The sequence below is a fragment of the Lonchura striata genome, chromosome 2 (genome assembly GCF_046129695.1).
Source record: "Lonchura striata isolate bLonStr1 chromosome 2, bLonStr1.mat, whole genome shotgun sequence".
NCBI classification, from domain to species: Eukaryota; Metazoa; Chordata; class Aves; order Passeriformes; family Estrildidae; genus Lonchura; species Lonchura striata.
Window position 1 is genome coordinate 85,802,408 of NC_134604.1, and position 16,520 is coordinate 85,818,927.

A 16,520-nucleotide genomic window follows, 5' to 3' on the forward strand; every position below is an offset into this window, starting at 1 on the left:
CAGATAGCAGAAGCTAGGACAGGTCACTGGAGAAAAGTGAGTGGATATTTTTCTTATTTATCATACACTTTTCAATGTATATGCATCTTAAATCCTGCATAACTTCTGCAGTATCACTCTGCAGGCAGTCCAAGCTCCAGAGAGCTCAGAGAAGGCTGGTTTTGTGGGCTCCCCTCCAAACCTATAAATTCAAAAAAATATGCTGCAAACATTTTTCTTGGGTCTTACCACCTCTTATGAACTTACCAAGCCCTATCATCTAAGTATTAATTCAGATACTTCTCTTCCTAATGCAGACATAAACTGTTCATAGCATTTTTTTTTACTCTTTGCCCCTTCATGCCCCTTTCAGTTGAACGCATACACTTATAATAGCCAGTCCTCAAATCCCTCTGACTTTTGCAGTATATCCAGGTCTGAAAGCTGTTTTCTCATTAACTCATTAAACTACCTGGTTTTATTTCTAAATGAAAGTTCAGCAGAGTGGAAAATATTTATAGATCCCTTCCCTTACTGCAAGTCCTAAGGATCCACACAAACCTCTTTACTATAAACAACTTTCAGATTTGTACACATGCAGGTACTCAGAAGGCATTGAGCATTTAGATGCCTAAGACAGCAATACTGTCTGATTTATTTTCTTTCCACATTCTGTGGAAGCATGTGGAGCTGGAAGAAAAAAAAAAAGTGAAAATCAAGTGGGTATTTTGAGCCTAAGTAAACATGCAAATGTAATTGGATAACATATCTTTCTCTCTGTGTTCCTCACCATAATAAAAATAGAATAAAAAAAAAGAAAAAAATCGTGACACTTCTCACAGTCTGCTGAGAAGTACTATGTTAGAAGCACAAATGAAACTAACGGGTTTGTTTTGACATTGGAATAGGCTGAGATGTGGTGGAGGACAAGGAAGCAGACATAGCATAGCTGTGTTCTCCTCACACTGCAAGATAGCTGTATGTCTGCAAGACAACTCAGACTTTTGTGCAGGGAGGTTATAACAAGTGTGTCTCAGTACCTGAGAAATCCTAGGATGTGTCAACTTATTAAAAAGTGTCTTAGTCCTTATATACATCTACTGCTTGTTGCAATGCATTTTTACACCTTCTCTTGCATACTGTTTTAGAGTTTATTTTAATATCTTCTACAAGCACCTACTTGGGAAAAGTGAGCCCTTTGGATTTTTTACCAAGAAAGAGAATTAGAAAAACTTAAAAGGAAATATATTTCCCATTTAAAAATACAGCCAAAATATACCCAGCAGAGTGTAAGGAAGATACCACTCCTTTGGAGATTTTCACCTTTTGTCCTGTTTTTGCTGAATTAAATTGTGAGAAGAAAGGTGATGGCAAAAAATAAAATTAAATATAAAATAATACTAAATTAAATATTAGTGTGATCTTAGGGATAAGAAAAATCATGAAACAGCCATGATAACACAAATAGGTCTTATCTAGTGTACAGTACCTTGAAATTTAGTCAGAACTAGAAAGAAACTGTGATTCATTTTGTCAATGTCATCTGACAGTCTACACAGTCCCAGAGGACTCTCATTTAGTGTGATTTTTTCTCATACACAGTTACAGAAGATGTGTGATTTTAAAAATCCTTCAAAATACTGATATTTCAGGACAGCCAAGTAAACTGTATAAACCAGGTCTGCAAATTAAATTAAAACTAGTATTTTAATTGTTTTGTCTTTTAAAGTCAAATCATTATGATGCAACTACTTAATTGTGCTGTTCATATCTTATTCTCTGGAAATTCATTTTGCCCTGTAAGAACGCTGTAGTTCTTATAAAGAAAGATACATCCACCAAGGTCTTCACACATGAACCCTGGGCCTTCATGCTCATGCAACTGCAATTGTCAACTATTCTGCCCCCTCTTGCTTTTTGTTGTTGTTTGTCACCATCTGCAATGTAGGCTGTAATCTCCTCTGGGTGAGGACCGTGTTGCCTTGCATGCCCTGCCCAGCTGCCACGTTTGCTCATGGGTATTTCAAATCCATGCAGCAATAGCTGCACTTCATAAGCACTGTCATGAATTTCATTCTTCATGAGTACAACTTCTACTGCCTGTAGGAGTCGAGAAGATGACTAAATTCATTGTTAGTGTTGAAGGTGGTGCTTTACAATAATTACTCCAACCTTTTTTTCATTAAAGGCGGTGATGGCAAGTGACTTTGCAATCCCAAGGTTCAGGCATTTGGAGAAGCTTTTGCTTGTTCATGGCCACTGGTGTTATTCCCGACTCGCCAACATGGTGCTGTATTTCTTCTACAAAAATGCAGTAAGTGTTTGACTTGGCAGCTTTATGGCACCACATGTTTCCAGGGTTTATTTTGTGCTAAGTGAGCATTAGGTCAGCCTTCAAATGGTTTATAAATAAGCTGCAAAGAAATTTGCAGAGCTGAAAGACAGCTGGCTACCATTTGCAGAAATACGGGACCCACTCCATAACAGCTACAGTGTGCTGCTGAATGTGCAAATTAGGTAACACAAATAACAAGCACTGCTGAAGAAAAGTTTCTTTACAGAACAGTTTTGCAGAATTTAGCTGGCTGGATACAGGAGTCTTCAATGCCAAAGTCATCCAGCATTGGTCCCAAGTAGCAGTTGAGTGTGTTTTCCTGACTGTATCTCATCATTGTTTATGAATCACTGTACATATTTCTTGAGATAATTTGAGTCCTCTCTGTGTCTTAGATGCAGAGACTGGGAAGGGTTTTTTTCTTGATTTATCTTATTTCCAACTAATCGAAAGAGTTCATTAGAAAGGAAGCACATGGTGGTAAAGAAGAGATGACGGATCTGTGTTTCCTCCTTGGTGTATGAAACAGGGCTCAATCTGGTACTGGGCATCAAGCCAGAAGCAGCTCAACTCCTTGGCCTCAACAAAGACCCTTTGCATTGATCTTGGAGTACAAAGATGATTGATTGAAAACAGCCTAACAAGGAAACCAAGAATACCACCAGCTGGGTGGGAGTCACTGGCAGGCACATATATTTGCTCACTTGCAACAGCTACAAATCACCTTGGGAGCAAGGCAGATGAAGAACCAAGAAAAAGAGGAGAGATAGAGCTCTCATACCTCTGTTTGCTTAAGAGGGCAATGTATGAATTGTGTGCAGGAGTCTGGATTTTGTCCTCAGTATAAGAAAAAAAGTGTCTTTCAGTTTTGTAAAAGTTGCTTTTCCATTTTAATCTAATCCTCAATTTTTATCAGAAGAAAATGATCTTTTGCTCAAAATTTTGAACATCACCAGAATGCCTAAGGGTGCTAAAGGACTTATGAAGTATATTTTTGTTAAAACAAGGGTGTTAAAATACATTCTGGGGTCATAGCAGGGACTGCATGCAAGTGCCCTTTCAGAATAATGAAGGGACTTTGTGATCTGAGCTGCTGCTTGAGTCAGAAATAGCAAGCAGATTTAAGTAATGCTGCACTGAGAGCCACCTGTTGAAGTACAGCAGTGAAAACATGTGGTGGTGTTCAGATGCATCAGTTTTAAGGCTTGATCCTGAATGATGCTGAACATCTGTACTCTCATCCCCACTGCTGCATGTTTCCAAAGTACCCATTGACAGTATCAAATCTGAACTTCCAAGAGGTGTATGCATAGCCATCTTATATAAAAAAAAAACAACAACAACAACAACAAAAAAAAAAAAAAAACAACCCAAAAACATAATTAATGCACATAAGAGACTCCAGTAATCAGCAGCCAGAGATGCTGCTGGTATATCAATGCTTTTGTTCAGCTTGGGTAAAATCTTCCATTTTCTGTGGTACAACTGCCCTTGATTACAAGTACTATTTCTCATGCCATTTTTAATAAGACATTTTCAGAAGCTACTGCCTCAAGGCTAGAAAATAACTGAAGAGATCTCTTTGTGTTGGCTGTATTTTGGCAGCCTTCAAAGGTTTCTGAGAAATACTTGTTGCTTCTTACTCTAAACTGTATTCAGATATCCAGGATATAGACATGAATATGTCTGACACAGTGCCTGCCCTTAAGGAAAGATTGTTGAAAATAGAAAGATAGGAGCATCCAAACCTCCTGCAAGGAGACTATTCTGGATGTTTCTCCAAAGAGAGTCAAGATAGCTACACTGCAGATGTTCTGCAAGTTTTCTGTTTGCTCAAGTGTTTTTTTTTTCCCCCATTTGCTCATACCATGAAATTTTCCATTCTCCACTAGAACCTATCTAATTTAAAATTTAAACTTCACATTGCTGCAAAAACCATTTCGAAACTTAGATGACTTATCCAAGAAGATGTTTAGCTTCATGGAGATGATAAGAATACAAGTAAAATATAAACTAAAACATAGCATGACTGGCAATAGCTGAGCTTGATGAAAAGGGATTTTATGTAAACAAAATTTTACCTGCACAAGTATGCACATCTTCTTCCTGTTTATACACTGTCTCTGCAAGGCAGCACTGAAAATTTTTAACATGTACTTCATTCACTGCAAAATTCTCTCTGGGACCACATTCATAAAACAGTCTCATGTGGCAGGGGACAAGGGAAAACCTTTTTTACTTAAAATCTTTATGTGAATTTGTTTTGTCTTTTTCAGAGAGGTAATACACAGAGGCAAGAGAGAACATTTGAAATAAAATAAAAAACTTGTTTAATACAAAATAAAATTTCAGGAGAAAAAGAAAATCTGAATTAAGCCTTATTTATTTGAATAGTTTTCTTCAACAGCACTATTAAGACCAATAGTAGAGGTGGTAGGAAGATTTTAAGCTGATTGTATTTTCATCAAAATGCCTATTTCTGCCAGGGCCAAATTGTTTCCAAGACAAGTTAGGAAGGCTCTAGAGAGAAAATTTACTATGTCTAGGATTAGCTGCATTTTGTTTTAAAACAGTGAGAAAATATGTAAATTCACATATTTATTGTAATTTATTTTTGAGAAATTGCTCAAGAACTTTTTTTGTTTTGGATTGGAGAAGAAATAATTTTCAAAATATGTTACATTTTGGAATGGACAACTGTACTGAAGAGGCTAAGCTTTGGTAACTCAGTCTTGTTTAGGCCTTAGGAAGGTATTTTTCTTGAAATACATTTACAGAAACATTTCTAGAGGTTGTGCTTACAAAAATACTACCATTTAACTTTCCCTAGGGTAATTTATAGAATGGGCTCACTAATGATGAGGTGTATTTGCTGCTCATATACAAGCCACTTCAATGTAGTATGTAAACTTTCCCTGGGCATTTATCTACTTTATGTCTATGTGTGTGTGTGTATATATATATGTATACACCCACACACACACATGTACATGTATGTACTTTTGTGTACTGCAGGACTCTCCTCTTACTCTATGGCAATTCTCCTTTATAAGTTTACTCTCCTTAAAGCAGCTTTCATTGATGAAGCACACATAGCCTTTTGTTCCTCCTGCATTTAATTTTCAGACACATTTGGGCACACAGAACAGATTTGTATTTTCTCTGTATATCTAAAATTCACAAAGGGTTAACATTCTCCATACTACTGAAAGCTTTTTGAGAAAAGAATACAAAATGAAGAGGAAGTGAAAGGAGAGGTCATGTCATTTTCCATCTTCATCGTTAAAAGGGTGAAAGCCCTCAACAGTTTCTAACAGTTTTCTGGTTTAAATAATTTTACAAAGAAAATAAAAAATTTTAGTTTTAGGAGAACCAAGTTTGGGAATTTATTTCCTTCTCTAGGAAGCTGCCTATCTTCTTCTAGGCCTCAAATCCTTCATCAGCATCTGAAATCAGCAACTTTATTGAGCCCTCTGAAGACATTGTAGAAAAAATGAGTTGTGTGATTTGTTTCATTTTGAGTGATTCCAACCCATGTAGATGCAGTTGATTTCTTCCTCAAGCTGAAGAAGAAGGGAAATCGAGGAATCTTTACAGCATTGCTAATTTTATGAATGTCAAAGCACAAAGATTGAATAGTTAAGACAACTTTTCTAGACCTTACAGTTTCACTTCCTTACTAATACTGGTCTCACGCTGGTCTTATAAAAAAGCTCTGCATTTATCTGTTGTAAATGGCAAAAGTCTCCCAAAATATCTCCACCAAGCAGAGGATATTAATTTGGAAAGTCTTGTTCTTACAGTAGTGAGACATCAGTACTCATTTACCTGGAGGTTGGTGGTGGTTGGGAGAGCTTTTTACAGTTAGTTACATTGCACCTCAGTGTTTCACTTGAGCTGAAAATTAATTTCATGTGATGCCCAAGATGTAAGGTTGCAGCAGCACCAAGACTTGCAGGTGTGCCAGATGTTTGCAGCTTAGCCAAGTGGTACATGCATTAGGAAGTGAATTAAAGAGTAGGTATCCTCACAAGGATTGCTCACGTGTTCAGCATTCATAGATAAATCCTTGCAGAGCTGAGATCAGAATGGTTTCAGAGCACAGTAGGATGATGATCCTCCTTATCTTGTTATATTTACCAGCGCTGCTTATTCTGTTTCAGATGTTTGTGGCCCTTCTCTTCTGGTACCAGTTCTACTGCGGGTTCTCTGGCTCATCAATGATTGATCAGTGGTATCTGATCTTCTTTAATTTATTCTTCTCTTCTCTTCCACAACTCATTACTGGTGTGCTGGATAAGGATGTGCCAGCTGAAGTGTTAATTGCCATACCTCAGCTTTATAAAAGCGGACAGAATATGGAGGTAAAAACTTCTTGATTACTGCAATTTCTTTCCTGAACATCTTTAGTTTCAACTGAAAACCAGCCCTGCTTCCAAAAGGTAGATGAGTGGTAAATACAGTCTGAGAAGTCAATGTTATTACTTTTTGATATTTATCTGAGTCAAAATGCCAAAAATACACCTAAACAAAAAACACACAAACTAAGAAAAAAAACAAAGCCCCAACCAGCCATATTTTCAATATGTGTCAGGAGAGAAGGCTGGATGATCTAATTCAACCTAAACTGAACACCTCCTTCATGGTCCAGGCTCACAAATAACCACAAAAATAAAACAGATTGCACCTGGTAGCTAGTGCAGGCTTTTACAGAATAACCTCACAGTACTTACTCAAAACTTCAGTTCCCAGCCCTTTACAAAAAGAAGAGAAAGATGGCCTTGGTAGTAAGCACAATAAACTTAGTCTCTAAGGGAATAGTCACAGATGACAGATTCAGCTGAAATATCTGTTGAAAACACCTTGTCCCCATCTGCTTGAATTGCACAATGAAAACAAAAAGAATTGCAGAAGGAATTTGAGCCAAACCATTCCTGGTAATTACAGGTACAGTGTACCATGGGAAAATCTTGTTGTTTGGCAAAACTATCAATATGGACATGTTCTTTTGAAGGCAAAAGCCTTCTTAAAAGTGTCTTACAAAGCTGTCCTCTGAGAGGACACAGGAAGTGCTTTTTCCCTCCAAGTGTTGTGGGAATCCAGAGTTTCCCTCTGGCTGCCCCGGAAGGCCTGGGACCCTGGCAGGGGGTCAGGAACCTCCCTGGACAGAGCCCCCAGAGACACTGTCTCTGAACTCTGTCCATGGTAAAGAGTTTTCAATCTTACAGGATGAATTACAAGCTCTGAGTGTTTGATATGAGTAATAATTAAGTGTGGCACGGGTGTAAAAGCAAAATTTTAGGTTTCTAGATTAGGGGTTCAAAGGGGACAAGATGGAAGAAATTGGGTGTGTTTTGTCCTTTTTCTCCTTCTTCATGCCCTCCATGTTTCACTGTAGTGTTGGCATTTTTCTGTTGGTTTAGGTTGGGGACATACTGTTCAACATAGATGAGAGATATTGGCACATTATTGTAAATATAGCACAGGTAGTTTCTGGTATATAATGTTTGTAACATCCCACTGAGGGCAGAGCCCCACACGCTGCCCTGCAGGACAGACCCGTGTAGGGCAGCAGAACATGTTAGAGATAAACAAGAATAAACAACCTTGAAAACCAGCATGGAAGAATTATGACTTCTTTGGCAATGAGGCAGAAAGACAGAGACTTTTTACAATCTTGGAATCATCAATACCACGGATTCCGACAAAGTGTACACCTGTATTTCATACCCCACACATGTAGTGGCATTGCTAGATACTCTCCTGGAAAGATGAAAGGAGAATTTGAATGTAACTTATTTTAGTCCATTAGTCCATACTCTGTCCTATTCATCTGTTGTTTTCTGTTTTCTACATTTCTTCTGTTTCAGTGCATCACACTTGAAAGATCTGTACTATTAATACCTTCCTCTCTTGCACATTTTTAGGATGATAGAAATCTTGTAATGCCTTAAGGCTTGTTGGGAGGTTATGTCTGCCTGTCTTCAGCTGGCAAACTGAGAAGTCTCCCAGGTTCACAGAACAGTTATTTCTCATAGAGAAGCCCAGAAAACATTCTAAGAGGGTTTTTTGTTGGTTTTTTTGACGTGGTTTGTTGGGTTTTTTTTAGTTTTTGGGATTTTTTTTAATCTATTGATTGTATTCTCTAAATTTATAGTTACCTTAAAAGGGATTTTAAAAACTTAAAAATCTTGTTTCGGGTGAGATCTCTTTCAAAAAGGGCATATAGTATTCGAGAATAGTTTAGATGGCTCTGGAGGCCATCTGATCAAGACCTCTGGTGAAAACAACTTCAAACTGGGATGAGGTTTCTCAGATCTTTAACTAATCCAGTTTTGAATGAATCCAACACTGGACATTCCACAATCCCTTGAGCAATCTGATGCAGTAATTAACCATGTTAGTTCAGGGGTCCAAGTAACACCATAATTCTTTCTATGCATCTTTCCATACCCATTTTTAGTCTACAATGATATTTTCAACAAAAGGAAGAAGACCTGATCAACCCAGTTGTTGGAGATGTAGAATATATATCAAAGTTATATAAACTTTTTTCCATTTATAAACTATTTTTCCTTATATCTAGGTCCCTTATATGACCATCCAAATCCCTGCAATCGTATATTTCTGTAAACCAAAATGTTAATATAATATTGATTTTAGCAAGCAATATTATGCACATACTGAGACATATGTGTATATATATCTATGTGTGTGTTTTATATAAATATTTGTAGCATATATTGCTGCTTGAATTGCCACTAAAAACCTTGTTTGTTGATGTTCCCTAAGTACGTGTGCATTTTCTGTTTTCTCTTCTGCCAATAAATACCCTGTGCTTTTGGTTATGATTATGTGATGCCATTTATTCATGTTCGTTAGTGGTCTGATTGTAGTGCATAAAAAAGGGCACCTTCATAAATGTTTCCTGGCCTGAGCATAAGATTAAAAGTACATTCTCTGCTAGGAAAAAAAAAAAAAAAAAAAAAAAAAAAAAAGCAAAGTACTTTCATCCCAGAACACAGTGACTTGCAGGTAGACTGTTCATGCTTCATCCCCCAGGGTAGCTAAATGATTGGCAACATTATGAAGCTATTTTTCCCAAGCCCTTAAAACTGCCCTTGAAATATCCCCCTCAAAATACCTATCCTGACAAATAGGATCTTCATTATGATCTGATTTTCTTTTTTTTTAATGACACAGGAGTACCAACCACACATGTTTTGGATGAACATGATTGATGCTATGTATCAAAGCCTGGTTTGCTTCTTCATCCCCTATTTTGTAAGTGTTTGGTTTAAGCAATTCTATTTCAAGCATTTGGAGGAGAACTGGCAACACAGCTTGGGCTAAATTCTGTCTTCTTTCTTACAGACCTACTATGATTCAGAGGTGGATATCTTCTCCTGGGGAACTCCCATCACCACAATAGCTCTTTTCACCATCATCCTGCATTTGGCTATTGAAACCAAAACTTGGGTAAGGTATCCACTGCCTACATAGATGTATGCCAGCCACTGGCACAGACATAATTCTTCTCTTAGTGCCACCTTTCAAAAACATAAGATGGTTGCTTCTTTCCCTCAGCACATTCTGTTTTTAGCAGGCATTTTTAAAAAGCATGGAAAAGGTTTTAAAATATGATCTGCAAACAGCTTTTTAGTGTTGTATTTATAATAGGAATTTTAAAATATACAAGGCTCAAAACTCTTCTGTGCATGGATTTTACTACAAAAATTAAGAAGTTTTCATTTAATTAAGTCACAGCAAACTTATAAGAATATAAAGATTCATTATGCTTATATTCTTAATATTTTTGGTTTTTGTTCTAGACTTTCCTCCACTGGTCATCTTGCATCTTCAGTATAATTTTATTTTTCTCTGTGGCTCTGGTTTACAATGCTTCTTGCCCAGTCTGCCATCCTCCATCCAATCCCTACTGGACAATGGAAAGGCTGATGGGAGACCCTATGTTCTATTTCACTTGCATTATATCACCAGTTGTTGCATTGCTGCCCAGGTATTGTATCTTCTCTCATGTCTTTTTTTGTATGTAAAGGCACTTCATGCATATGATTGGGAGAGCAAGAACATTTTCCACTCTCCATCTTTTGTTTTGCCTAACAGCGAAGTCAGTTTCTTTCAGCAGCTGATTATTTGAAGTCAGGTTGTCTAACCTATTCTGTGGTCCTGACCACAGGAACAGACCACAGCTCCTGGCCAAGGACCACAGGAATGGGATAATTGTAGACTGTTGGTCAAACGTCCTGGCCATGCAGAGGTTTGCACCCTGTAAGGTTTTCTGTGGTGCTTCCAGATTCAGTCCATCCTCACATAAAATGCACAGTACCCGAATTCTGATAGTATGTTGTGAACATACTTGCTTATTTGTAGATGTAGGAAGCTTGCTCTGCAGTCTTATTATCTCCACTGCCTTTCCTCATCAGGAAAGATGAAAGACGCAGTCTTGCACACAGTCTTTCATCTTTCCTGATGAGGAAAGGCAATGGGGAGCCACTGATCACTGGCTAAAGATACAGATTTATTACACTGCCTAATTAAGTTATTAATCAAAATATTAGCACAGTACCCAGAGCTGTCCATCTGCAAGCTTTCTTGTGTAGAGCATAGGAACAGCACATAGAACTGTCTTGTTTTTCTGTGTTGCACTTTTGTCTTGCTTGGATATTTTCCCTTAATAATGTTTTGGGTATTTCCTTCTTTCATTTCTTCTCACGTGCCCATTCTCATCTTGCAGGTTCCTGTACAGAACCCTTCAGGGAACACTATTCCCAACCCAGCTTCAGCTTGGACGCCAGTTGAGTAAACTGTCCCCAGAGACTCGTGCCCAGCTTCTCACCAAGTTGAATGTAAAGGAGACAGTGTGTCAGACACGACTCTTTGCAGACAGCTTCTCCCCGAGCCTTGGCTCAAAGGCTAGTGATTGTTATATGGCTGGCAACCAAAGCACTCCTTTGCCAGCCTCTCCTCAAACAAGGGAGTCACTTCTCCGAGAGGACACAAAGGCAGACCATAAAACAGATCAGACTGTGGCTGCCTCTCCCCAGGGTGCTGTGTTGTATGAGGCAAACAAGCTCCCGTCATCAGCAAGCGATCTGGAAAGGTCCATGGGGTTTCATGAAGTTCGATGTGGCACTTCAGAGGTGGAGTCATTGCCTCTGGGAACAACATTCCCGTGGAGCTCAGCAGTCGACCAAGCAGACTTCAGTTTGTTGAAGTGGATCACATCAACTCCACTGTTCAGTCACATTGGGACTGTTTTACAGGTGTCATCAAGCAGTTTACAAAATGAAACACAGGACAGTATGTGTGTGCTTGGCTCTCCTTTGCATGTGGACTTCAAAGGCTTGAAAGAAGAGAGCTCAAATAACTTGCAGGACAAAATGAAAGGAAACCCAACTGATCATTGTAAAAATGATAATTCTGAGACCACCTTTTTATGATGGGGGCCATAAATATATTTATATATTTTCTATTTGCACACATTTATAGTGAGATTACTCTATTTGTTTCCAAAGGTGAAACAGAAAATCAAAGGTACGGAATGATTATTTAAGAATGTTTAAATACAGTTTATTAAGAGCTTTAAATATAAAAAGAAACACTTGAAAGTTCCATTTATATTGTTTTATTTTTTCATCTCATTTTGTAAGGAAATGCCTTTTCTTTATTTTTCAGATGCTTCTCTTTTATTCTGACACATACTGTAAAAGCAAAGGATCTATCTACCATATTCGAAAGGATTAGATTCAGCAACAATTATTGATACCATTATAGGCCATTCAGTAATCAAGGATATGATAATAAAGAGTCACTATATTCCATCCATCATCTGCTTGCCAGTGTATTTTGTCACTGAGGCAAAGCTGTGGAATTATTATACACCTCTCTGTAAATGTTAACAATATCTTACCACCGCATTAATAATACTGATATTTTATAAATGACACCATGTTCTGATATTGCAGCCATAGCATTTGATGTGTCATGATAAAACAATAAATAAATGACCATCCATATTGCAAAGTGACTTCCCAGTCTGGCATTAATTGTAACTCAGCCCTTCCCTTGGAGTAGCTGGTGTTTGGCTGGGCATGGCCTTACATCATGCTGTGCAAAAAGCTTGCTGCTTGTTTGAAAGGAAAGGTTTGGTGGCAAAGACCTGGTGCCTCATTTCTGCTGTAGAGTTTGAGCTGGGAAGCCTGTGATCTTGGGTGCTGCAGGACTACCACAGCCACTGATACTGAAGAGGTCTATTTGCTGGTGGGGTGAAGGAGAATTTTGTGAGATACCTTTGCTGTTGTTTCAGCCAGCTTAAATCCTTGGGGATTGAATCCTTGGGGACTGAGTCCTTGGGGATGGTGAAGCTGAATGACCAGCTGTGAGGGTACATGCTAAGCAGAGGTATTTGAGTCTGGTGTAAAGCAGGCTATGTCCAGTCCCAAAAGCAGGAAGCTCACTGCTTTCTGAGGTTATCTCTGAGCAGACCTCACATGGTTGTAAACCCCAGACTGCCAGTGGTACATGGCCCTGTGCCAGCCTGATGGATCCCAGGGGCTTTAGCCTGAAATGTTGCTTGGTTCTTTCACACCTGGTCACCATGACCACATATGAATTATCTGCTCAACATCTTTTCCTCATTGCAGGTTTTCATGGCTTTTGTATTGCTTGCCATCAGTTTTTCTAAGGCCACAACTTGTTCGTGCCATGCTCTGTGCCTGGCAACCTGCCTGCCATGTGGATTGCCTCAGCGTGGTAAGACTCAGTACCTACCATCTGTCACTTGCTAATTTGCTCAGGATCTTTTTTTTTTTTTTTTCAAAGATTTATATACACTGGCCTCTTTCCCAAAGGCTGAATTGATAATATGATACTGTAAAGTGCCAATGAAAGGAAGAGATTAAAGCAATGTAAATAAGAGCAGTCAGCCTGCAAATTTGTTACCCTCATGAAACATGACACATCCACATGTAACTAAGCTGCATTTTGGGATTAGAATTGACTAGAGACAGGGAAAAGGCACTAAGGGACTCACTATTGCAGTCTCCTGTGAACAGCTTTTAGCATATGATTGATTTGAAAAAAAAATGAAGCCGAACTTCTTCCTTTTACCCTTGAGATAAAGAGGAATGTTTGTTGATATGTATGGGTTTAGTGGAGGAAAGCACACCTATTGACTCATTTATTACTGCTGAAAACGTGCTGGCACTCCTCTGCTACATAAATTGTGATAGAAATGGGGCAGTTTGAGTGGCCACTCAGTTTCCACAGTGGCAGGTGGGCATCTGCCTGTCAGTGACAACACGAGCCAGGAGTGTGGGTCTTGTCACGCCCCTCTGAAGCAGAGCAGATGCTGTGCCCTCAGAGCACTCTCCACTCTGGTGAGGGAGCCTGCAGGACTTGGCTCAGCTGTAGAAACCTCCTCTGCTAAGGTCTCTAGCTAAGGGAACCACTCTCCTGTTCAGGTATCTCTGCTTGCTTTACCTTTGCAGTTTATGTTTTTTTGTTTTTTTTTTTTTTTTTTGCAAGGTTAGCTGGCTATATTTAACACGTCCTGCAGAGATTGCCATTGTAAAGAACTCATCTGTGTGGAGATGCAGTGTCTTTTAATGTCGGAGGAGGGGTCAAATGACACTTTGAAATGTGTAAATGTTGCCATCTGGTTAGAAACCTTCATCTGCTTGTTAAACAGGATCTCACAGAAGGACACAGTGTCAGATACCAGGTGGGCAGAGTTCATAGGTTTGCAGGATGTTAAATTCAGTCAAAGCATGTCATGGGGTCATAGCAGAGCTTGCCAGGGATGTTGCAGGTGAGTGCCCTCTTTCAATTACTGTAGCAGCCCTAACAGCCAGGTGACTATGTCCTGGTCTTATTGACTCCTCTGCATCAGAAGTCATCTCCTTTTCACAGCAGGACTGGTGTCCCACAGGCCTTTGTGGGATTTGCTGGCAGCAGAAAGGGCTGGAGCATCACTGGGTTTTGGCTCAGAGCTGTATTTCATTACACACTTTTCAGAAAGAACCTAAATTCTTCTCTGGCCATGCCTTTGCAGTACAAGATTTGGTTTAGTTGTGCTTTCAGTTTTAAGATTATTTTTGTAGGTAAGGCATGGAAGGATTCCTTTAGGACTGAGAGGTGCTCATGAACTGCCAGATAGATGTGTTAAGTTGCCACTGTGGGTGTGAGTTGTACATCTGCATCATATATTTGGGGAAACTAGATCTCAATCCTCAGTTGCTGTCACATCATAGCATCTCCAATATCTGCAAGCTGATTTACCCCAGCTGGGAATCAGGCCTCCATAACTGCTTTACTTTGTTGCAGCATAAAATCTTTTAAAAAATCCTTAGATATTTATTTTGAAATACCTAAAGTGTAAATTAATCCCTCTGTACTAAAAGATAAAATATCCTTATTGTGGAAGCAATCCTTCAAAAATTTATTAATTTAATCTTAAATGAACCAAATAATCCTGCTGACCTGAATGGAGCAGTGGCCTCAGCAGGGTTGCTGGTGTGCCTGCAGATAGGTAGGAAGATGTGCCACACTGAGGCAAACGTGTCAAACTGCACAGCAAGTTACCTGAAAGCAAGAACCAGATCAGCTGGATGTCAGCAAGCAAGTTGTCTCCATTTTCTTTTGGGAGATACATTGTAAAATAATATCAATAAATAATATCAATAAAATGTAATTTAAACCACAGTTTGGAGGGCAAAAAAAGCCCAAACAGATTTCACATTTGGAAAGAAAATATTAGGAAAACTAATTATTTACATTTTAAATCAATTCTCCCTTCAGCTGCCAGAACACAAACACATCAAAGCATGTTACTTGCTGGGTTTTAGGACTTGTCAACATTTTGAAGCTGCTATTAATATTTGAAACATTTTAGATAAATAAACACTAATTGCTTTTTGAAGCTGTATACATGGATTTTAATGAAATAGAATAAACTCGTAAAGTTATTCCTGTTGGTGCAGCTGAGCAGTTGTTGTATCAGGCAAAACAAAGCTTTAAATGTGTAAGGCTAATCCACAAAAAGCATGCAACTGTTTATGAAAAGATTCCACAAGGCAATTAAAATAGTACCCATGTTTGGTCTTTTACCAACAGCAGCCCCCGTACACTGTTTGAAATATTTGCACTGAATTCTGCAAGCACTTCTGTGTCTGCTTGATGTTGCTGGCTGAAGTAGTCCGGATGAAATTAATGACCGAGAAGAAGAGAGTTGTGAATTAAGCATCACAGAGTTCCATACTTCTTAGTCTTATTTATGTGAACCAACTTCTCAGTGATTTATCCATTTCCAAAATTCCTTCTGGATCTATAAAGATCTTTTAGAAACAGCCAGAAGTGTTCTATCAGGATGGCTCTCTAATCTCAGAAATTATAACTCACACATATACCAGAGCACTAGAACTGGATATATATATAACTGTCAAAGCAAGAACAAAACAACATTCCAGTGTTTTTTTTCCAGGCTTTTCCAGCTAAACATCACTGTTCTGTGTGCCCAGTCATGAATCTGCTTGCCACCCTCCTTTTCTGGCTGCGAAACCACAGCCATACACCCTGAATAAAATTTCTTCAGACCTTTTCAGATTACTCAGAGACTGCTCTTGCTTCTGTTACATGACTTCCTCAATGACCTTGCATTGAACTTCGACTTATCATTTATTCACATCCAATTCACTGCTCAGGGCAGCAGTCTGTGCTTGTTCCTAGTAGATCTCCTGGAGGCTCTACCAACTTAATCCACAAACACTGCTTTCTTGTGCCTCGAGCCACATTTCTAGTGTCATGCTCACTTTTTGCTCTACTCCAGGCTTATACATCCTAAACATTACTGACTGCCCAATCCACACACATACAAGATATGTAGGATTTGAGAAAGTTTGCTTGTTCAAGTTGCCATATTAAAGGGTTCTGCATGAATACTGGTTTTAGTAAATGGAGATGTTCAGCTTAAAATAAACTGTCAGAACCCTGTGTGCTTGAATCATCTGTGAGTGACAATTTATAAAACATAAACATAAATCTGCATCAAGACTTGAACTAAATAAATACATTTTTTAAAGTCTCATGTTTTTGCAGCAGCTGGTTCTTGATCCAGACTGGTCTATGCCTCGGGCATTTTTCAGTCCAGCATTAAATGCAGCCATGTGCTTTTGTAAGGGAACAC

The 16,520-nt window shown here is 38.7% G+C and overlaps 1 protein-coding gene across 1 annotated transcript in view; it reads left to right on the forward strand.

The window, feature by feature from the left end:
• The window catches only part of ATP10A (ATPase phospholipid transporting 10A (putative)), a 110,359-nt gene extending 97,994 nt beyond the window's left edge, over nucleotides 1-12,365 (forward strand). The window contains exons 16-21 of the mRNA XM_021546625.1: nucleotides 2,168-2,293; nucleotides 6,478-6,678; nucleotides 9,518-9,598; nucleotides 9,689-9,793; nucleotides 10,147-10,334; nucleotides 11,073-12,365. Coding sequence (XP_021402300.1) covers nucleotides 2,168-2,293; nucleotides 6,478-6,678; nucleotides 9,518-9,598; nucleotides 9,689-9,793; nucleotides 10,147-10,334; nucleotides 11,073-11,778 — 1,407 coding nt within the window. The 3' untranslated portion in view covers nucleotides 11,779-12,365. The remainder of the gene's footprint in view (nucleotides 1-2,167; nucleotides 2,294-6,477; nucleotides 6,679-9,517; nucleotides 9,599-9,688; nucleotides 9,794-10,146; nucleotides 10,335-11,072) is intronic.
• The last annotated feature ends 4,155 nt before the right edge of the window (nucleotides 12,366-16,520 follow it).